This window comes from Cyanistes caeruleus, unplaced genomic scaffold (assembly GCF_971803275.1).
Source record: "Cyanistes caeruleus unplaced genomic scaffold, bCyaCae1.hap1.1 HAP1_SCAFFOLD_94, whole genome shotgun sequence".
NCBI classification, from domain to species: Eukaryota; Metazoa; Chordata; class Aves; order Passeriformes; family Paridae; genus Cyanistes; species Cyanistes caeruleus.
The window spans coordinates 832,856-855,233 of record NW_028255897.1 but is presented as its reverse complement, the minus strand read 5'-3'; the positions used below and the strand labels follow the sequence as shown (position 1 = coordinate 855,233).

Here is a 22,378-nt window from a genome sequence, read left to right as displayed (position 1 = left end):
AAATGCCCTCAATATCCTGCAAAATTCCACAAAAATTCCATAAAATTCCACAAATATCTCACAAAATTCCAGTAAAATCTGATGAAATGGTTAGCATTCAGGAACAGACATAATCACAAATGATCATATGCAGGTGCTTTATTAAGAGCTCTGGGTGTCAGGGGTACACATACCCAAATCTGACCCATCTTGGTTTTGGACTGAACATGTTTTATACTCTATCATTATATAACTCACATATTAATTACTAAACTTACATTGTTCTATTGTAAGCATTGTTTTTACCCAAGCATGGATTTCTCGTGATACCCCCATGCCCCCTCACATTGTTCCTCATGTTCTTTAAACAATATTTATATCCAATCATATCTAACAATTGTATCATGAACATCTACTGACTACACAGGTGCAGTTTGACCTGATCTTTAGCAAGTACAAGGCCTAACATTTCCCAGGGCCTACTTTTCCAAGGCCTTTCCAAACCTAACTTCCTTTCTAAGTCCCCGAATTTTCTAAGATTTTGAGACCTTTTACTATCACTTACAGGACTTGTGCTCCAGACCCCTCACCAGCCTTGTTGCCCTTCTCTGGTCACGCTCCAGCCCATCCATGGCCTTCCTAAATTGGGGGCCCAGAACTGGACACAGCACTCGAGGTACTGCCCAACCAGTGCCAAGCACAGGGGAAGAATCCCTGCCCTGCTCCTGCTGGCCACACTGCTCCTGATCCAGGCCAGGAGCCATTGGCCTCCTTGGCCACCTGGGCACACTGCTGGCTCATGCCCAGCCTGCTGTCCATCAGTGCCCCAGCTCCCTTTCTGCCTGGCTGCTGTCCAGCCACTCTGTCCCCAGCCTGGAGCACTGCAGGGGTTGTTGGGGCCAAAGTGCAGGACCCGGCACTTGGACTTGTTAAACCTCACCTTGTTGGATTTGGGCCCTGGATCCAGCCTGTCCAGCTCCCTGTGCAGAGCCCTCCTACCCTGCAGCACATCAACACTCCCAGCCAACCTGGTGTCACCACGGTTCCATGGGGCCCTAGAGTGTCACAATGGTCTCCAGGATTCCATGAGGCCTCCCAGCAATCCAATTTTGGATCATACTGGGAGTGACTGGACTCATGCTGGGAGTATCTGAGAATGACTGGGAACACACCATGCACATCATCCCCCATACTGGGGGTGACTGGGAGCAACTGGGAGCACGTTGGGAGCCAATGGCATCATACTGGGACTGACTGGGTTGATCTAGCCAGAGGCAACTGGGACCATCCTGGGAGTGCTGCCCTGTGACAAGGATCATACTGGAGCTTACTGGGCTCATGATGGTGTTGAAAGGGAACAGCTGGGATCTCTGAACACCAAAGGTTCCTTTCCTGCTCACTGAAGACGGAGCTTCCCAGTATCCATGTGTGAGGGGACCTTCACCTGAACCAGATGCTGTTAGGAGAAAAAGCTGCCTCTGCTGGAAAATCCCACACAACAAGTCAATGCCAAGAGAGCATTTTGCTTTCACAACTTCCCTCCTGGAGCCACAGTCCTTTTGGATCACACAGCAAGCAAGAGAACAGCACAAAATACAAGGCTGTGTCCAGTTTTTGGCTGGATCAGCAAACAGAGGGAGTGCCAGAGTTCACTGCCACAGACTCTTCTCTGAGGAACAGATACCCCCAGGCTCCATTCCAAATGCTGTGCACACCCTGCTGGCCAAAAACAACCCCTTTTTAAAGAAGTTGTTGGCAGGAGCTTTCCCAAATAAATGGCATCTTAATGGCAATTTTCTTTCAAAATCACCTCTGTTCCAAAGGAAGAACAGAAAGCCCACAGCAATCCCAAAGGCACATATGGTGCACCTGGGGAAATCCTCGACTTAGGGGCCCAGTGGGTTAAAAAATACCCATCAGAAGCCCCAGAGTGCAGAGTGCAAACTGCAGCAACCACTTGCTGGATCATTTTGGCTGTGCTGCACACACCTGCAGACTGTCTGTCCCCCTGCCAGGACAGAAGGACACCCGTCAGGGGCTGGGCTGGCTGCTGAGAATGCCTCGGGCAGGAGGATCCTCAGGCAATGAGCAGGCACCCAGAGCCGCTCTGACACTGAGGCCTCTGTGCCCCACAGCAACGGGAACACCACAAGGACACGGCAACGTTCCTGTGACATCACAGCAGCAGCTCCCCCAAAAACCGCCTGGAAGGTTCTCCTGGGTCACCAAGTGTGGCCACATGCATCGAGGAAGACAAAGAGTTACACTGTCCCACCCCAAACCCCTTGTGAAGGGCAGCCCAGGTCTTTTGATTGGATTTGAGTCCCTGAGGGGTTCTCCCTTGCTGTGTTTCTAGTGGTCCCTGACCCTGAACTCCACCCTCAAGGGTGGAGACCCTCAAAAGTTCTGTCCCTCATAAAACCCCTGTTTGGCCTCTGTTCGTGGTTCTTTCTTCTGGATCTGAGTTTGTTCTCGTGCTGAATAAATGGCTTCATGAACAAAGGCCTGTCTCGTTGGTGCTCCATGCTGGTCCCCAGAATCCTGCTGCTTCCCTGGACGAGATCCTGAGGTTGCGGACTGCAACAACCAAGGAGCACAAAGGATCCTCAGATGACACAATCTGGTGCTCAAAGGATGCAAGAGGAACTCAGAAAATGCAGCAAATGAGGACACCCCGCAGCCCAGCCTGTATACTGAGAAGGAACAAAGATGTGACCAAACCAAAAGAAATACAACTTCTCGTCACTGATGCTTCTGACTAAAACCAGTGTCTTGGATCTAGAAGACAGGTGTCTGCTAGGGAGGGCAGGAGCCTCCCTTGGAATGAAAGAATGTAGACCCCCTCCCTCCCAATTATTATAACTTTGAAATCAAGGGGCTTTTAGGCAGAGATCTGGGGGTAGGAATAACAGTTCTTTACTAGTATAAGCAGGCAAACAAACAACAATAACTTCAGCATTAACAAGAAAACAGAACCAGGGGGCCCATGACAGCTTTCTCAGCTGAGATGGGATGGAGGAGAGGCTTTGTTTCACAAACCCCCTCGGGCGGGCAGTCCCGGTGCTCCTGCAGGGCTCTGAGGAACACTCAGCTGGAACAGCAGGGACGAGCTGAGATCCTGGGCCGGTGGCTGAGGTGGATCAGCAGCTCCGCGGCAGTGCCTGGCACTGCCACACGTCCCGGCAGGACAGGGGGTGCGAGGCCACCAACAAAGAGGGGAGGAGGTAAAGCAGCAGCAGCTCCGTCTGGGTGATGGCGAAATTCCCTTCTCCCCACCGCAACAACTCTGCACCCAAAGTGTCCTTCTCCAAAACTGAAGAAAGCTCGCCAAACTGTCCCCACTCTCCTTTTTTTCCTGTCCCCTTCCCTCCTTGAGCCCGGCCAAACTCTTTGTCTTTTTTCAAGCACCCACCAAGTACCCACAGTTAGGTTTTCCCCCCAACCAATGGGTAAAAATTCCACGGGCAAGCCAGAACTAAAAAAAAAAGGACACCTAACCCCCAACAGTCCCTGAGACTGGGGCTTGGCCTTACTCGTGGAGAGGGGCATCAAGGAAGGCTGCAGTGTGATGGAGACTGTGATGGGCTGGGAACTCACTGGGGGAAAGGAGGGAGCAGTTGTGAAGTAAAAGGCAGGTGGGGGAGAGAACTGTTCAGAGAAGGGCTGAGCTACAGCTTGAGCAAGATGAAAAATGTCATTTGGGGTCATCCCAGATGGATTTCATTTCAGAAGTTATGGAACAAGTTTAATTTTTGGGGGGGTGTCATGTTTTCCCTTGGAGGTGGACACTCTGCAGACTTGAGCTGCATTGCCAAAATGCTCAGGTCTCTGCTGCAGGTCACAGCGTTTCTTCTTTGGCTGATCCCGGCCCGGTGCTGAGCCAAGCAGAGCCCTGGCAGAGCCCAGAGCAGCCTCAGCATCCGCAGAGCCCGGCTGCAAGGAGAGAAAGCAGAAACCGCCCGTCAGCTGAAGGCTCCTGTCCCCTTGTCCCAGCCAGCCGCGGTGCCCAGGCCATGCTGGCCGTGCTCAGAGCTGGGCCCAAAGCTGCCCATCACTGCTGCCTTGGGGAGCAGAGCAGGAGGGCAGGACATGTGCCCAGCCTGCAGCCAGCCACGGCAGATCCAGCCCCTCAGCAGCTGCCCAGAGCGGGATGCTCCTGTGCCCGCTGCCATCTCCCAAAAGCTCTTGTCCCACCCATGCCAAGGAGATGAGGACCCACCTCACACCATCCGCTGCCACAAGAAAAGCTGGTCCCAAACGATGTCCTCAGTCTTCTCCAAGGGCACGGCCCATCCACGCCACAGCTGGTCCCAAGCACTTCCTGATCCAGACTGGACCCCACCTGGAACGCTTCCTTTAGAAAAACAAACAACAAATTAATGAAAATAGGTTACAGACAAAAAAGGGAAACAAGAAAAATGGTAAAAAATCTTATCTCTGTCAGGAGCTTGAGGAAGGCCCAACCCCTACATTCTGGGGAAAAACCCACCCATGGGTGAGGGAAGCCCATGCTTTCTCCCTTTCCCCCTGCACTGTCCCCCAAAATCACGGTGATCCCAAAGCAAAGCAGGGGAGTGGACCAGCCCAAGCCCTTCCTTGCCTGCACAGCAAAGCAGCCGTGCTCAGGTTCTGGAGTCCCACCTGTGCTCCTGCCATGGGGGTTTGTTTGTGTCGGGCTGGCTGCCCCAGCCCCAGCCGGGGCACGGTGGGTGCTGGGGGCTGTCGGCAGGGCCAGGATCCCACTCCCATTTCGTAACCACCCCAGCCCACGCCCCCAGCCCTGCCAAAAACCAGCTGGGCAGCCACTGAGGAATCAGTTGCATCTGCCCCAGCAAAGGGGAAACCTTTGGTTCCCAGCCAATGCACAAATCTGGGAGCATCCCCCTGGGTCTGGACTTACCTGAAAATTCACTGTGGAGCCTGGCTTTGAGGAAGGTGCCAGAATCAAAGTCCATCATCGCCAGCTCCCGCTGGCCAGGTGGAGGAAGAGGTTGTCATCCTTGCTGCTGTCCTCCATGTCTCCAGCAGCAGCAGCAGCAGCCCCACCTGGTACAGCTTCTCCAGGGGCTCCTTCTTCCCTGGGGTGACACCAGGCTGTCAGGGTTCTGCCCAGGGCCCGGCTGTCAGTGAAGCAGGACAGGCAAAACCAGCTCAGATGGTGCCCACCAGTGCTGGGCAGAGCAGCTCAGCTCCAGCACAAGGGCTGTGTGTTCCCATTTGATGACCCCAGTGCAGTGACACAGGCAGGACAAAAAAGTCTGGGTTTCTTTGCTGCTGATTGCCAGGGCATGCGTGGAGCTGTAACTTACCAGGTCCCTGCATCACTGTGCCTGTGGCTCTCTCCCTTCTTCTAGGGCTGATGAATATCCTGCATCCAGGGATCACAGGACAGGTCTTCTAATGAGGGCCTGTCCAAGGAGTTCAGGGATAAACACCACCTGATCAGAATCTGGCAGTCTGGGGAGAGAAACCACAAACCACTGGTCAGTTGGAGAAGGCTCCTGTCTGCTTTGCCCCACTATTCCCGTGCCCAGGCCACGCTGGATGTGCTCAGAGCTGGGCCTAAACTTTCCCATCAATTCTTTGTTTTGGAGGAGAGCAGGAGAGCAGGACATGTGCCACCTCCTCAGCAGCTGCCAGAGCGGGATGCTCACGAGCCCGCTGCTGTCTCCCAGCACTGGTGTTCCCCCCGTGCCCAGAGATGAGGATCCACCTTGGGAGAGCCGTTGTGGCAGCGGGAGCTGGCCCCATCTGATGTTCCTGCCCCTCCTGAAAGGGTGCTCCCCGCAGACCATCTCGTGCAGCAGGATGCCCAGGGACCAGACGGTCGCTGCCTCGCCATGGTACCAGCCGAAGTCGTTCCATTCCGGGGGGCTGTATGATGGTGTTCCTATGGAATATGGATGGAGCTCATCAGGGGGATGCTGCTGCTCCCAGAGCCTGGCCCCAGCATCCCTGGGCATGTGGGGGCTGCCCCAGTGGCACACGGGGTGACCAGCTGCCCTCTCGCCAGCACCTGGGACTTGGGTACAAACTTGGGGTTGGAAAAGAAGCCACTGGTGCTGGAAGAGGGCAGCAGAAACCCTGGCAAGGCCCGACCATGACACACAAAGGGAAATACCCACTCAGTGCTGGGGAAAAACCATACCCACATCCTCCCTGCTGGCATTGCCCAAAAAATATCTTGAACCAAGGCAAACCAGGTGAGCAGAGCAGTCCAAGCCCATTCTCACCTGAACACCAAACCAGCAGGTGAACAGGTTCTGGCTCCCCCTCTCTGCTACCCCCAACCATGGGGATTTTGTCAGGCTGGCTGCCCCAGCCCCAGCCCCAGTCCTGGGCAGAGTGGCAGGCAAAGGCTGCCAGCAAGGATGGAAGATGGGTCCCCACCCAGCTCTGCTCAAAAGCAACTTGGCTGAAGACTCAGTGCTGTGACTGGCAGCAAAAGGGAGAATCCCTCCTGCCACACCCAGGTTGGGCCAGGAGATGCCAGGACCAGGATCACCACCCCTGTGTGGGCTCACCTGCAAATTGAGTGTAGGCTGTGTCCTGCAGGTAGGTGCCACAGCCGAAGTCAATCAGTTTTGCCTGGCTGGTGTCCAGGTCTACCAAGACGTTCTCAGGTTTGATATCTCGGTGCAGGACCCCGCAGCTGGTGCAGTGCCGCACGGCCGCCAGCACCTGCTGGAACAGCTCCCGCGCCTCTTCCTCGGACAGGAACCTCCGTGCCCGAATGAAACGTCGCAGGTCCTGACACCGCTCCGGGCGCTCCAGCACCATCACGATGGTGTTGGGGAGCTGAAACCATTCCAGCAGCTGCACCACACCGGGGAAGCCTGTGGACACCTTGTCCAGCAGCACTATCTCCAGGGGTGCGCTGGTGCCGTCGGGCTGCGGGAGGAGCACGGTGCCGTCAGTGGGGCTGAGGCCGTGCCAGGGCTCGGGGAGCCCTCAGCCAGGCCGGGATGCTCTGTGCCCTCCCCTGGCCCCACGCCCGCTCTCCCTCCAGGTGTCCTGGCGGCTCCCACCCTGCCGGGCCCCGGCTCATCCCCGCCCGGCACGGCCCGGCTTCTGCCGCTGGCCCCGCTCACTCACCAGCTCGCCCCAGTGCCGGACGCGGTTCCGTGGCACCTTTTTGATGGCCACCTGCAAGCCAAAGGGAACAGCGGATTCAGCTCACCGCCCACCGTGTCCAGCCCCATCCTCCTCCTCCGCCCCCTCCTCCTCCTCCGCCCGCCGCCGGCCCCTCTGCTCACCGGGAGTCCGTCCGAGAGCCGAGTGGCCGCAAAAACTCTGCCAAAGCCGCCGCGCCCCAGCAGTGAACCCACTCGGTAGCGCTGCTGCAGGGCCTGCTGCGCCTTCCCTGGGGAAGAGACGCGGCCGTCAGTGCTCGGCCCGGGGCCAGGAACGGCCCCCGAGCGCTCCCCGAGCTCCCCGGGCCGGGCACCCGCAGGCGTTCCCTCATTGGAACGCGACAGCGGCGGAGCTCGGGCCGGGGAAGCCGCAGCGGAGGCGGCGGCAGCGGCCGCACCGCCTGTGTCCTCCGCGGGCCCCGGGAGGAGCCGGGGCCGGGGCCGGGGCCGGGGCCGGGGCCGAGGCCGGGGCCGGGGTCGGGGTCGGGGTCGGGCCAGGCGGAGCCAAAGGGCAGCGATGCCGCCCCAGCCCCAGGCAATGATGCCCGCCCAGCACAGCCAGAGCCAGCACAGCCAGAGCTGGGCGGAGGTGAGACCGCGGAGGGACGGCCGGGGACGGGGACGGGGACGGGGCCGGGGCAGCCCCGCCCGGGGCCGGGGGCGGGCTGGCGGCATGGCCCGGGTGGGCACGGGGAGAGGGAAACTGGAAAAGAAGGGGACACAGGAAAAGGGAGATCAGGAGAGGATGCGGGACAGTGGGAGAGGGAGAGGAGAGACAGAAATCGATTAATTCTCTGCTTTCGCTGCTGCTGCCGCTGCCGCCGCTGCCGCTGCAACTGAAGCACCGGGGCCGTTTGTCCCCGTGTCCGTTTGTCCGTTGCCCGCTCGGCCCCGCCCCGAGCCCCGCGCTCCCCGGGCAGCCCCTGAGCCTGGCCAAACACGGCAACTTTGCCCTGCTGAGCCAAGAGCCAGAGTCTGGACTCCTGCACAGGGGCACAGCAATGCCCTTGGCTGCTGCTGTGCCTTGTCCCTGCTGAGGCTCAGACACCGTCTGAGCACATTCCCTGAATGCAGAATTTGTACCTGAGCCAAGCACTGCACTTGTGTCTCCAGCATTGCTTTCCAAGGAAAACAGGGCAAGGCAAACTGGCTATAGCTCAGGGTATTTTACAGTGTCTAAAACTTGCCAAGTCTCAGATCTTAGAGGTGAGAGCCATTTGGAATGAATGGGATGGAGAAACAGTGCAAGATGGAAAAGGGAAACATAAAAATAAATAGAGAAAAATAGAGAAAAACTTATTGGTTGCTTCTTTTGATTTTATTTTCATTTCTTAAAAAAGCTGTTTCAATTTTCCCAGAATCTTCTCCCCAGTCCCGTCTGTTCTTTCCAAAAACCTGTCCTGGAGAACAAGGCGCAGCTCCTGTCACAAGATGTGCCCCCAGCTGCAGCTTCTCTTGGCTCCCCACACTGTGAGTGCAGCACAACTCTTGCAGCAAAGCAGGACAAATGTTTGAAGAACTTGACAACTTGTTCTTTCTTTTCCTTGTGCACAGGGGAGTTGTGCCATTGGTGAGGTTTTCATTGTTCCTCTTCTACCCAAAGAAAACATGATGGGCTACCAGGAATTGTTGGGGAATACAAGCCTGGCTGAATGTGGAGAAAGAATCTCCAGAGCCTGCAGCCAGCAGTGGAGAGCTCATCATTCCAACAGCCCCATGGACATCTGGAAAGTGATCTGGAACATGAAGATGGGCTGACAGAGGGAGTTTGTTTCTGTGTTCAGTTGAGATGATTCTACATCTCTTGCACTGGGAGAAATCAAGAGCACAATCAGTTGATGATAAGCAGCAGAACATGATAAGCTGGACCTCTCAGTGGGTGAGAGAAAGAATGTGAAAAGGAGAAATGCAGGGAATGACTTGGTGAACTTTGTGTGTAAGAAGGGTCATTTTTTCTTAATAATTCCCAATTCATTCCCTTTGCTTTTATCCTTTTAACAAGGCCAATTGCATCTCAGATTCCCCAGGAAATGAGAACCCTGAGCTTGTGGAGCTGCCTGAAAGGTGCCCTGTTCCTTTTTCTGCTGCTGCTCAGAAGAAACAATGAAACGAGTTGGGAAGTTCTGGTTTTTCTTTCTCCTGGTGGATTTTTTCATTTTATTTGCCACTGCAGAGGCAATTTCTGTGATGGCCTCTGTCAGTTGATTCTATTTCAGCAGCAGCAGCAGCAACAGGGCTGTGTTTGAGCACTGCAAATGTGACCTGTGTGGCTTTAATTCCCCTCGACTTAGTGCTCAGGGACTTGGGAGCATTTTGATCTCTACTGATCATGATGGCTGAAACAAAAATCCTGAGCTCCCTGTGACAAAAGCACAGTGGGTAGCACTGATTGAAAGAGGCAATTGCAGCTGTACTGCTAAAATTCAAGTGGCAAACAGAAGAGGGGCAAGAGCAGCTGGGATCTACAATTGCCAAGGCAAATGTAGATTAAATAATTTTGTGGGACTTTTCTGGAATTTGGTGGGATGTTTCAGGAATTTTGTAGGATTTTTGTGAAATTTAGTGGAAATTTGAGGATATTTTGTGGGATGTTTCTGGAATTTGTTGGGGGTTTAAGAAGATTGAGGGATTTTTTTTTAATTTTTTGCAATTTCATGGGATTTTTTTGAGTTTTATGGGATTTTGCAAAAGTTTAAATAATTTTGTGGGATCATTCTGGAATCTTGAGGGATTTTGAGGAGACTTGAAGAATTTTGAGGTATTTTCTTAGATTTTGTGGAAATTTCTGGGGATTTTGTGGGATGTTACTGGAATTTGGTGGGGTTTTGAGAAGATTTCCGCAGTTTGGTGAGATTTTTCTTAATTTTGTGGGATTTGGAGGAAACTTGAAGAATTGTGAGGGATGTTTCTTAGATTTTGTGGAACTTTGTGGCGGTTTTGTTGGGATGTTTCTGGAATTTGGTGGGGTTTGGAGAAGATTTCTGCAAATTGGTGGGATTTCTCTGCGATTTTGTGGGATTTTTCTTGAATTTTGTGGGATATTCAGGAGATTTTGTGAGACATTTGTGGAATTTGGTAGGGTTTTGGGAAGATTCAGGGATTTTTTGTTTTTGTTTTTGCAATTGTGTGTATTTTTTATTTTTTATTTTTTTAGTTTTGTGGGATTTTGCAGAAGTTTAAATAATTTTTTGGGATTTTTCCATAATTTTCAGAGATTTTGAGGAGAATTTAAGAATTTTGAGGGATTTTTCTTCAATTGTGTGGATATTTGTGGAGATTTCGGGGGATTTTTCTGGAGTTTGATAGGGTTTTAAGAAGATTTAGGGAATTGTTTGGGATTTTTTTTTAAATTTGTAGGATATTGAGGAGATTTTGTCTCATTTCTAGATGACAGGTGTCTGCTAGGGAGAGCTGGAGCCTCCCTTGGAATGAAAGAATGTAGACCCCCTCCCTCCAAATTAATATAGTTTTTAAATCAAGGTGCCTTTAGGCAGAGATCTGGGGGTAGGAATAACAGTTCTTTACTAGTATAACCAGGCAAACAAACAACAATAACTACAGCATTAACAAGAAAACAGAACCAGGGGCCCCGTGACAGCTTTCTCGGCTGAGACGGGATGGAGGAGAGGCTTTGTTTCACAAACCCCTCGGGCAGGCAGTCCCGGTGCTCCTGCAGGGCTCTGAGGAACACTCAGCTGGAACAGCAGGGATGAGCTGAGATCCTGGGCCGGTGGCTGAGGTGGATCAGCAGCTCCGCGGCGGTGCCTGGCACTGCCACACGTCCCGGCAGGACAGGGGGTGCGAGGCCACCAACAAAGAGGGGAGAAGGAGAAGCAGCAGCAGCTCCATCTGGGTGATGGCGAAATTCCCTTCTCTCTACCGCAGCAGCTCCGCGACCCAGGAAAAAAAATTGTCTTTCCCCGAAGCCGAAGAAAGCCAGCTAAAAACTGTCCCCACCCTCCTTTCCTGCCCCCTTCCCCTGCCTGGGCCCAGCCACTCTTTGTCCTTTGTCGAGCACCCACTAAGTACTCACAGTTAGGTTGTCCCCACAACTAATGGGTAAAAATTCCACCGGCAAGCCAGAAAAAAAAAGGACACCTAACCCCCAACACAACTCCTGGATTCCAGCAATGTTCAGATAGAAATCCCAAGAGGAGGCGGGGTCAAGATGTGTGCTTGCCTTGTGCTCAGCCTTAAATACCCCTTGGTCTTCCTGGCCCATTCCCCAGGTGGGATTTCTGGTCATTTGGTCACTCAGGAGCTGGGCAGGGGGCTCCAGAGGTGGGTGTGGAGCATTGCCTTTGGTGTGCCAGGGACTGGCAGACACTGCAGGGCTGGGATAGAGGCTCTGGGGGGATTGGGGTTACAGGGCAGTGCAGTGCTGGGGTTACAGGGCAGGACAAGGCTGGGCCTGACCCTTCCTCCCCTTTGAAACACAAAATGTTTCCAGCCAACAATCTCCTCCAGTCTCTCACAACAGGCAAAGCTGGAGGTGAAATCCCAATTTTGGTCATGGGCACCTGGCTGAGAAGGACAATTCTTTTCCATAGGAAGGAAAGCACAGAGACCCAGGGTTTGGAAGGCAGGTGAGAGCTGGACATCAGGAGGCCAAAGCCAGCCCAACTTGTCAGTAATGGCAGATTTTGTCTGGGAGCAGGCTTTGGATATAGGGAATATTGGAGGTGGAATCCAAATTTTGGCCATGGATGCTTGGAGAAGCAGGACAGCTCTTTCCCATAGGAAGGAACTCACAGGGCCTTGCCCAGTGTTTCAGTAGCCGATGAGAAGAGACCCTCAACATGTCAAGGTCAGTTGTACCAGTCAGGAGGCCCCTGGGAGGCCAAACCAGCCAGACTTGTTCTGTGTTCCCTTGATTTTATGAAGCCCCATAGAGTCACAATGGACCCTTACTTCCATGGGGCCCTGGAGTGTCATAATGGTGCTGTGATTCCATGGGATCCAGCAGTGTCATAGTGGAGCACTGATTATAAGAAGACCTGCAGTGTCACAGTGGACTCTTGATTCCATGGAGTACCACAGTGTCACAATGGCCTCAGGATCCATCAGGCCCTGCAGTGTCACAATGGTCCCAGCGATTCCATGAGGCCTTGCAGTGTCACAATGGTCTCTGTGGTTCCACAGGCCCCTCAATGTCACGTGACTCCTCTGTTCCATGAGGCCTGAAATGTCACAATGGACCTTGGCGGTTTGCAGTGTCACAAAGGTCTCCTCTGGCTCCACAGTGTCACCCTGGACCTTTGGTTCCATGCAGCCCTGCAGTGTCACAAAGGCCTCTTGGTTTCACGAGGCCCCACAGTATCCCAATGGTCCTCTTGGTTCTGTGGGGACCACAATGGTCTCACTGGTTCCATGAGGCCCCTCAGTATCACAATGCTTTGTTTATTTCATGGTGCCCCACAGTGTCACAATGGTCCCTTGGTTCCATGGGGCCCTGTGCTGGTGCATTCCCCCCTCCCCTTCTCAGGCCGCCCTGCCAGCTGAGAAATGCTCCTTGGGCCTGGGCCTTGGCCAACAGCCCCTGGGCTCAGCTCCTCTGCAGCTCATCAGAAACACTGTCTGCTCCCAGGCACTGCTGCTGCCCAAGCAGCTCCTGCTTGCTTCAGGAGCAGCCCTGGGAACTGTTCCTGTTCCCTGCGTGGCACAACATCCCTGTTCTCAGCCTTGCAAAGAAAGCTGTTGATGCCAAGTGCGGCCAGGATGAAACATTGCTGTGCCTGAAGCCCCTCTCTTGGGGCCCTACAAACAGCGCTCCAAAAGGAGCCCCTTGCAGCTCTCCTGGGCCAGCCACCTCCCTCGGAGTGGGGCCTCTGTGAGCCGGGAACTCTCCCGTTTGCTGCACTCGGGGCATCCCCGAACAAGGACGGAGCCTGGGCTGATCCCCCCACTCCTCCAGGCTCAGCCCTTGGCCCGCTGGGGAGATGCCAAAGCATTGGCAGGGAGCATTTCCCTGCCCTGCAGGGGAATTTCTCACAGCTGCCTTGCACTGCCTCTTTGTGTCTGTGTGCACACACCAGTGCTGTGCCCTGGCAAATGTGGCAGAAATGCTGCTCTTGGAGGGGCTGGAGTGCCTTGGAGATCTGAGTCAGGCAGGCCTGTGAGTGAGGGTAAGTCATGAGGTACAATCTAATGGTGCTCAGTATTGTTTTTTTTTTTAAGTTAAGTTCAATATAAGTTAGAAGCTAAGTTGAATATTTTTAAGTGTTATTCCACTGTTAAATCATAAAGTCATAGGTTATAAGTTAGGTTAACTACTGTTAAGTCCTGATCCTTTGCCAAATTGTGACATTTGAGGTATAGATTAAGGTACAGGTGAAGTCCTGTTAAGATTGAGCTCTGTTAAGCTTTTAGGCCGTATTCCTTTAGTCCTTGCCCTCACTGTCCTTTGTCTCACACACACACACACACACACACACACACCCCCCAATGGACAGTTCTGGGTTCATTTTTGGTTTAGTTGCCTGGATTTTGTTTGGTTTTGTTGTTGCTTTGTTTCCGTGCTGTGCCTGAAGTGTCCAGTCAGGAGCAGAGTGACTCTTGCCAAGGAACTTTGTGCTGCTGGAGCTTAATATTAAATCTGGTTTTTGCTGCTCCCTTGCCAGGGATTTTTTAAGCGCTCTCAAGTCCTCGTTGGTGACAGGGTGAAGGAGCCCTGGCCCAGGTTCTGTCCCTGGGGGACACAGGGATGCTGTCAGGGGGTCCTTGTCCTGCTGTCCCAGGCCTCACAGCACTTGGCAGGTTCCAGAGCCATTCTGTGATGTCCCAGCTCCTCTGAGATGGCAGAACTCACTCTCTGATGTCACAGCCTTTTCTCTGACATCACACACTCTCTTCTGTGATGTCACAGAGAACATGGTGTTGTCACACCACTTCTCTGTGATGTCACATCCTGCTGTCTGATGTCACAGAGCCACTCTCTGCGATTGCTCTATGACATCACATCCCACTCTGTGATGTCAAATCACCACCATGTGACTTAATAGCCTGTTCTATGATGTCTCACAATCAAGCAGTGATGTCACAGTCCACACTGTGACATCACAGTCAGCTCTGTGATGTCATAAAGCAACTGTGATGTCACAACCCTCTCTGTGATGATGCACATTTAACCTCTTATGTCATAGTAACATGTGTGATGTCACAAACCACTAAGTTCCATCACCCAGCCCACACTGTGATGTCATACAGCCAAACTCTGATGTCACAGCCTGCTCTGTGATGTCACAGCTTGCTCTATGATGTCACAGAATCCCCTCTATGATGCCGTAGCTGCTCAGTGACCTCACACAACAAACTCTGTCATGTCACAGCCCCAGCTGTGACCTCACACAGCCCACTCAGAGCTGTCACACAGCCCCTTTCTGACATCACAGCTGCTCTGGGGCTCCAGGACACAGCCACAGAGGTGCTGCTGGGACACAGCCCCCTCTGGCACATCCCACAGCCCCTGCCAGTGCTGAGCCCCTGGCAGCTCTGTCTGGGCCTGCTCTCTGTGTCCCTGAGCTGCCCTGGCAGGGCCCCAGCCCTGCTGGGCTGTGCTCAGGAGCTGCTCCTGGCCAGAGCTGTCTCTCTGCAGCGCTGCCCTTGCCAGGAGCTGCCTCTGGGCCAGGAGCCCGGCCCAGCTCAGCAGCACAGACACAGCACCAGCACTTTCATCACCCTCTCGGGCCTTTGGGGCTCTCTGCATCACACTCAGTCCCTCACAGTGTGCCCCAGAAACTCCTCAAGGGCTCCAAGTCAGATGGAAACACTGAAGTTTCTTGTAGTTGAAATGAGAGGCACGAGTGAGAAAGCGTCCCCAGGTTCCAGGCAGAGCAGAAGACTGGAGGCCCTGATGGCAGCTGGGGACAAGCAAGGGAAAGGTGTCTGTGGTGCTGAGCAAAGCTGGATGTGTTTCAGGAATGGCAAGGGCCAAGGGCTCAGCCCCAGCCCCTGGCAAGGCAGATGCTGTCCCTCCCTCATTGCTCAGGGCTCTTCCCGGGCCACTGGCATGTGGGGATGTGCAATGCCAAGGGCAGCACCATGGGGCGGCCCCTGCCAGGCTGCTGAGCAGGGACAAGGAGGCAATGAGGCCCCAGGGCTGCCAGGGTCACTTGTCCCCTGCTGGCCTCAGGCCCAGGGCCAGCAGCCATGGCCAAAGGGCTGCACAAGTTGCCTTGGGCAGGGCCTTGCAGCTTCACAGCCCAGGGCTCTCAGCCTCTACCTGCTGCTTATGGGATGAGGCCTCCAGACCCCATCCTGGGAGATTTTTGGGTCTTCTCCATGGTCTGTGAAGATGGAAACACTGGTCAAAGTTATTTTCTACCAAATCTTGCATTGACAAGGATCAATATAATTAAACTGAAGGAGAATGGATTTAGATTTGTTAGAAGGAGAAAATATTTTACAATCAGAGTGGCACAAAACTGCAACTGCTTTTCCAGAGAAGTGGATGCCACATCCCAGGACTGCTCCCAGAGCAGGAGCTTTGTGCAACCTGACACAGTGAAAGCCCCTCCCCAAGGATGGAATTGCTGTTGTGTGGGTTCTCTGATGTGCTGGGTGCCCTCACAACCCTCCTGGCCAGAATGTCTGCTGAGGGCCAGCCAGGCTGCTGCAGTGGCACTGACCTCACAGCCATCACCATTGCAGCCATGTCCCCTGGGCCTGGCTCTCCCCTTTCCTCTGCCCCTGCCTTGTCTCTGCTGACATGAAGAGTTGTTTCATTATTATCTTGTCCCCAAGGTGCTGGGGCCAATTGCTTCCCAGTCAGGCTCCTGGAGCAGCAGTGGCTTTTCAGAGCCCAGCCAGAAATGAGCCCTGAAGCAGCAGCTCTGCAGTGCTGGCCACCAGGCCAGGGTGCCAAGGGAGCCTTCTGGCCATGGCCTGGAAGCAGCTGCTGCTGCCAAGGTGCCTTTGGTGCCTCAGGCTGTCCCTGGCACAGCTCCCAGCACGGCACTCTGCACTTGTGCCCGAGCCCTTCCCTGGCTTGGGGCTGGCCTGGGGCTTTTCCTGCAGCGGGATCTGCCCTGGCCATAGCACAGGAAAGGCAGTTCCTGCTGGAGCAGGAGGCTGTGCCTGGAATGGGCTCAAACAACTCCAGCAAAGCCCTGTTTACTTCAAAATTGCTTCCTAGAGCACTATAGTCTAATAATTGTTATAGCTCCTCTACTCTGGAGTAAATAACTCTTTTTCTTTATTTACTCTGTGCTGTAAATAAATCTGTCTAATCATGCCAGAATCAGTGACAGTAGTATTTGTATAAATATATCTGATATTCCATTGTTAATCCTGTGGGGAAAATTGCATTACGGTCCAGTTCCACCTGTCCAATCAGCACACATAAACCTTTAACAAACTCTGGGGCTGGGATTGAATCCAGCTGCTCCCAGTCTCCTCTCATAGAAAGAATTTCAAAGTCTAGGCAGCCTGAAGGGGTTTGAGGATCCCTGTTGGCTGTTGGGTGTCATTTCTCCACCTCATGACTCAGCAGGGGTTTCTCCAATAAAGAAATAAATCTTTAGCCTGAAGCTCCCAATCTGCCCATGACAGGAAGCCCTGGGAGTATCTGTGACATCCCGGCTCTTTGGCAGCCTGGGGACTCCTGGGATGTCACCGTGGAATTGCTGGGACTGCGTCTGAGCACACGGCTCTTCAGCATCCCCAGAAACCCCTGGGAGGTCTCTGTGGAGCCCCTGTCTCTGCCTGTGACATTCTGGCTCCTGAACAGCCTGGAGACTCTTGGAATGTCCCCATGGCGCCCCTCTGAGGGCCTGTAACAAATCTGATCCTTGGTAGGCAACCATCCCTACCCCCATGTAGCGATGGTCTGTTTCCATGCCAACCATCACAGCCCCTGCTGCTATGGTCAGTCCCTTGGCAGCTCCATGGAGACCCCATGCCAGGGGTGGTTGCCATGGACACCAGCTCAGGCCTGGAGCCAGAGTCCATTGCCATGGCAACCATTTGCAGTCCCATCCCCAGGCTCATGGGATCCCAGAGCCACAGAATTGGCTGAGTTGGGAGGGAGCCATGGGGATCCTCCAGTCCAACTGCTGGCCCTGCACAGGACACCCCAACAATCCCAGCCTGGGCCTGGCAGCGCTGGCCAAACGCTGCTGGAGCTCAGCCAGCCCTGGAGCTGGGAGCCTTCCCTGGGGAGCCTGTTCAGTGCCCCAGCAGCCTCGCGGGAAAAACCTTTTCCTCACATCCAGCCTAAACCTGCCCGCCTCAGCTCCAGCCGCTCCCTCCACTCCTGTCCCTGGGCACCAGAGGGAAGAGGTTCCCGCAGCCCCCAGCCAGGGACCCGCTCCCAAGGCTGCTGCCATGGCAACCAGGCCTGGCACCAGCTGGGATGCTCGGTTTCCATGGGCTGGGCTTCAGGAATGGCATTTCCCAATTTCCTGCTCCTGCTGAAACCGTGCTGCCGCTCGCTTCCCTCCCACCTCCCATGGAAATCACAAAAGGCAAAGATCCCAGGCTGGGATAAGAATAATTTATGAATAACAGCAACGGGATAAGGAAAAAACAGACACAGAAACAATTTTGGTAACAGAAGGGATAGGACAAACCATTCACAGGGAAAACTAAAATACCACCAACTGACTCTTCCTGGACACGTATTTCCTCCTGCCAAGAAAGGATACCCTTCTCTGGTGAGAGAGAGGGAGTCCTTTTCCTGCTCCTGGCAATGACCTGAGATGGGATTGAATATAATGGACCATGATTACAGTCTCACATTCTTTGATACCACATCATGACATTGCCATGGGCAGGAAAAGGTACAGGTGTCTTCCCAGCATGGATCACAGGGAACATGGATCACCAGGTCTCTTCCCAGTGTGGATTCTCCAAGGGGGGATGAAGCTGGAGCAGTGCACAAAGCCCTTCCTGCACTTGGGGCACTCGCAGGGCTTCCCTTACTGGTGCCTCCGTTGGTGTCTGGTCAAGTTAGAGCTGACTGAGAAGCTCTTCCCACACTGGGGACACTCGTAGGGCCTCTCCCCAGTGTGGATGCGCCGGTGGGTGATGAGGTCGCAGTTTCTCTTGAAGCCCTGCCCACAGTCAGGGCAGCGGAAGGGCCTCTCATCCGTGTGAATCCACTGGTGCTGGAGGAGATTGGAGCTGCTCTGAAACCTCTTCCCACACTGGGGACACTCGCAGGGCCTCTCCCCAGTGTGGATGCGCTGGTGGATGATGAGTTGGGAGCTGCAGCTGAAGCCCTTCCCACATTCCCCACACTCGTAGGCCCATTCCCCAGTGTGGATCATCTGGTGACAGATCAGGCTGTTGCTCTTGCTGAAGCTCTTCCCACACTCCACGCACTTGTAGGGCTTCTCCCCATCCTGAAGCTGCTCATGGACCACCAGCTCAGAGCCCCGGCTGGATCTCCGGCCGCCTTCCCGGCACAGGGTGGGTCTTTCCTCCTCAGAGCACCCTGGGATGGGTTTGGAGCCCCTCCTCCTGTGGGATCTCTGGGGATTTTCGTCCATGCTTGACTCCTGCGCTGTGGAGCCGTGCAAAACAGCCTTGTCCATGAGGTTCTGCTGTGGGGATTTGTCCTCCCTGCTCTCCATCCTCAGCTCCTTGTCTGGGGGAGGAAGGACAAGGAGAGGATGGGATTTGCCTCCGTGCCACAGGGAAGGGGAAGGAGATCCCCCCAGTGTGTCCCCGGCAGGACGGCGTCGGCAGCGGGGTTGTCCTGCAGCCGGGGGCCAGGCTGGGCTGGGAGATGGAGCAGGAGAGAGGGGGAAAGGGGCACTGACTTCCTCCTCACCTGCCTGGGTGTCCTGGAGCATCTTCCTCTTCCTCACAGCCTCCTTCTCCATCCAGCCAAGGTTTGCGATTGGAAAATCCTGGTTTAGGAGAAAACAAGGAATGAGCACATGGACTCTGATGGTACTTCTTACCAAGTTGTCGTGGTTTTAAACCACTAACTAAGAAAATTACTTACTTCTTGCTGTGAGATATGGATTAGAATAAGAGCAAAACAGGCATACAACTTAAAAGGGGAAAAAAAAGAAAGTTTATTGACAAACCACAGTAATAAGAACACCAGAATAAACTTCTAGAAAAACCTTTCCATTCCTTATCTACCCACTATTCCCTTGTACACATGACAACAGAGACAAAAACTCTGGAACTCTGATGGTTAAAACAGTCTCAATTCTTGCTAGTCTTTTTACCAATCTTTATAGAGAAACAGAAGTTTCTTCCTGTTAATTTATGGAGTTTCTCACAAGAAAACTATTTTTTGTTATAGTTTTCTATTGCTCTAATGTTAGCTGTCCAGAGATGCTATTATTAGAGTTCACTCTTCCCATTCTCACATCACTCTGAGGTGTGTATGGGCCATGCGTCTAGAGATAGCATTTTTAAGGATAAGTTATTCAAAGGCAAAAAAAGAAAAAAAAAAGAAAAAAAAAAGTCTTCTTCATCTGTTTCTGTGAGCTTCACCAGAAAACAGTTTTCTCATGGCCTCTCAGGGCTTCAAATCTCTCAACAGTTTTCTCATGGCCTCTCAAGGCTTTTAATCTCCCAGTACTTCACTATACTATAATTACTCCTTACTCAAATTTACACTTTGAACACTATTCTTCTCTAGATCTTATATCATGAATTAAAGGAGTTCTTTTCAGGACTTCATTGTCCATCTCCATAGTTTTAACAGGGAGATATTTCAGCTTAATTAAAGCATCTTCTTAATTCTCTACTTTCTTTGAAGCTTCTTTTCTTTCCTGTCACTGGTAGTTTATAAAGTCTCTTTTCATGTTGATCTCTCTCTCTCTCTCTGGATAAAAAGATTAATCCGCAAGTCTCATCTGGGTAATGAAAAAGTTAAAATCTTGCCCAGGCTTTTGTAGATGGTTTGGAGATCTCTGCCGAACAGGAGCTGGAGCCGTCTGCGATAGAAGGTTCCTCATAGCTGCTCTGGAGCGTGTAGTCTCTGCTCCAACTCGCTGCAAGTCCAGGGCTTCTCTCTTTCTTCAGTGGGCAGTTTCTAGTGAATGTAGTTACAGCAAAACCTGCAGCCGAGCCAGAGATCGGCTCGGCCCGGCCCGGAGAAAACCTTCCCCAGGCCCCCCCATCTCCCGGCCGGGAGACGGGGCAGGCCCGGCCCCATCCCCGCCCGGCCGCATGGCCTGGGCAGGGACGGGAGGCCTGGAGCTCAGCCACCCTCCACAGCCAGAAAACAAAGAGAACCCAGAGAGCTCTGCTTTTACATTTTAAAGTAGGGTTCACAAGTTGATCCCACTTTTCAATGGCCTAAACTGCTGTCAATTCCCAGCAATGACTGATAATTGGTCAGGAGAAAAGACTCCAAGCACTTCCCAGCAACTCCAACTCCCTTAAAGGTAAAGTAACTCCATGACACAAGTCCATATTTAGAAATCATCGGGGCATCTGCGGTGCCTTGGTTTGAAAGGAAAGGTGTTTGCGAAGGAAAGCAGAAACCTCCATTTAAATTGATAAAAATGTAAACATCCCATCCCCTCCGAATTATTATAATCTTGAAATCAAAGTGCTCTCAGGTAATGATCTGGGAACAGGAATAATAGTTCTTTACTAAAGAAAGGAAAATGAAAATGCAGCAGTACAAAAAAAAACCCAACAAATAAACAACCCACCAACAGAGTCAGAATACAACCTGACACCCTGTTGGTCAGGGTGCTGGCAGCAGTCTGATTAAATGGTGGCTGCAGTCCTCCTGGAGTGACTGATGTGGTTCTGTTGAAGCAATGATCCCATAGAAGATTGTAGCTTACCTCAGAAGTTCTGGTGCTGTAGATGGGTATGGTCTCTCCTCTGGGAATCCAGTGGAGAAAGACTGCCTCTGGTGTTCTGATTCTCAGATTATATCCATGCAGGAATGCTTGGCTCCTCCCCATGGGTGGAGCATCTCACAATGGGATGATGTCATTTTATCAGTCATGCACTGAGACTCAATGGCCCATTAACAAGATATCCCCCTGGAGGAAGGATGGGTGGTGGAAGAGATAAAGAACACTGCCCCACCTGGTTTTAACAGCTGGCCCATTAACAGAAGATATCCCCCAGTTATGAGGGATGGGTCATGGAGGAGATAAAGAAAACTGCTCTACCAGGTTTTAACAGATGGTGATAGAATACATACTTTTGGTTACATCTTGCATTGCTACCCAAGACATGGGGTCCATAAAAACCTCCCAAACACCAAGATTCAGCCCTGAAAATGCCTCCCAGGATTTCCCCATCTCTGGTCTCCCTCATTTGGTGTTCAGGGGTTCCTTCCTGTCCCAGCTTCTGGGGTCCTGCTTGTACTGGGGGTCCCCTGTCTACTCAGTCCTTGACCTCTTCAGACTGTTGGGAGTGCCAGGAATTTGAAATGTTCCCCCTATTCCATCACCCCACGTAGGGATGCTGGGACCCCCCAGTATCCACACAAGGAGCATTTTCCACTCATATTTGGAGTTCTTCATTCTCCAAACATCCCCTAAAAAAAACCCAAGCCAGGGACCCCCCAGGATATCTGGTCTGATCTCCCCCTCCCCGGTCACCTGTGGGATGGGGGGTGGTGATCCCAGAGTTGGGGGGGCTGTGAATTCAGGGAGTGCTTGACCTCGTGGTTCCTTCTCCTTTTCCTGATCCTCCTTTGTCCCTCCTTCAGACTGATGAAGCTGCTCAAGGAGTCAGAAGCAAAACTCCAAGTCCCTTGGAGCATCAATTGGCCTCACTGAGGGCAGGGACTGCCAAAGGCTCCCCAGGGACTGGTGAGAGCAGATCCTGGAGGCCAGGATTGCCGAGAGCCAAAGGCTCTGAGCAGGGAACTGCAATGCTGAGCAAGCCCTGGCTGGGTTGGAGGAAGCAGAAAGGCCAAGCCCTGAGCCCAGGCCTGGCCCAGCAGGGCCTGTCCCTCACGGGTGGCTCGGGGCTCTTTGTGGGGCAGTGGGATGTGAGGGGCAGCAAGGACAAATGCTATAAACCTGTGTGACACTCCAGATCCTTGGCTCCAGGGGTCAGTGAGACACCGTGGGAAGTTGTGGAACCAAGGGGATCGTTGTGGTACTCTTGGGCCCATGGAACCAAGGGACCAGTGGGACACTCTGGGGCCTTATGGAAACAAGAGGCCACTGTGAACCTGCAGGGCTGTAACACCCCAGAACACTTCAATGCTGGTGGTAACCAAAGGTTCCTGTGCTTGAATTTGGCGCACAGGAGAAGCAACAACCAGATCTTCTCAACATGGACAGATGCAAAGAATATTCTTGGTAGGAAGGGACCCACAAGGA

General features: G+C 53.1%; 2 protein-coding genes across 2 annotated transcripts in view; one reads left to right on the top strand and one right to left on the bottom strand.

Annotated features, from left to right (window-relative positions):
• Positions 1-123: 123 nt before the first annotated feature.
• Positions 124-7,558, bottom strand: LOC147646534 (serine/threonine-protein kinase pim-1-like). The gene is made up of 9 exons (XM_086873372.1): positions 7,236-7,558; positions 7,075-7,125; positions 6,504-6,870; positions 5,693-5,869; positions 5,289-5,436; positions 4,880-5,099; positions 4,199-4,333; positions 1,235-3,912; positions 124-1,181 (listed from the first exon to the last, which is right to left on the bottom strand). The coding sequence occupies exons 3-5, from the start codon at positions 6,757-6,759 to the stop codon at positions 5,330-5,332; spliced, it is 540 nt and encodes a 179-aa protein (XP_086729498.1). The 5' UTR covers positions 6,760-6,870; positions 7,075-7,125; positions 7,236-7,558; the 3' UTR covers positions 124-1,181; positions 1,235-3,912; positions 4,199-4,333; positions 4,880-5,099; positions 5,289-5,329.
• A 4,334-nt stretch (positions 7,559-11,892) lies between these two features.
• Positions 11,893-22,378, top strand: part of LOC147646533 (serine/threonine-protein kinase pim-1-like) — a 31,892-nt gene continuing 21,406 nt past the window's right edge. The window contains exon 1 of the mRNA XM_086873311.1: positions 11,893-11,919. Within this exon, the coding sequence (XP_086729437.1) occupies positions 11,893-11,919 (27 nt within the window). The remainder of the gene's footprint in view (positions 11,920-22,378) is intronic.

What these genes read in the sequence shown, in the direction of transcription:
- LOC147646534 (XM_086873372.1), bottom strand. Translation starts at nt 6,759, where the DNA reads ATGGTGCTGGAGCGCCCGGAGCGGTGTCAGGACCTGCGACGTTTCATT. An exon ending in AGCCTACACTCAATTTGCAG is followed by an intron (nt 5,870 to 6,503) that starts GTGAGCCCACAC and finishes CATATTCCATAG; the next exon opens with GAACACCATCATACAGCCCC. An exon ending in GCCACAACGGCTCTCCCAAG is followed by an intron (nt 5,437 to 5,692) that starts GTGGATCCTCAT and finishes TTCTCTCCCCAG; the next exon opens with ACTGCCAGATTCTGATCAGG.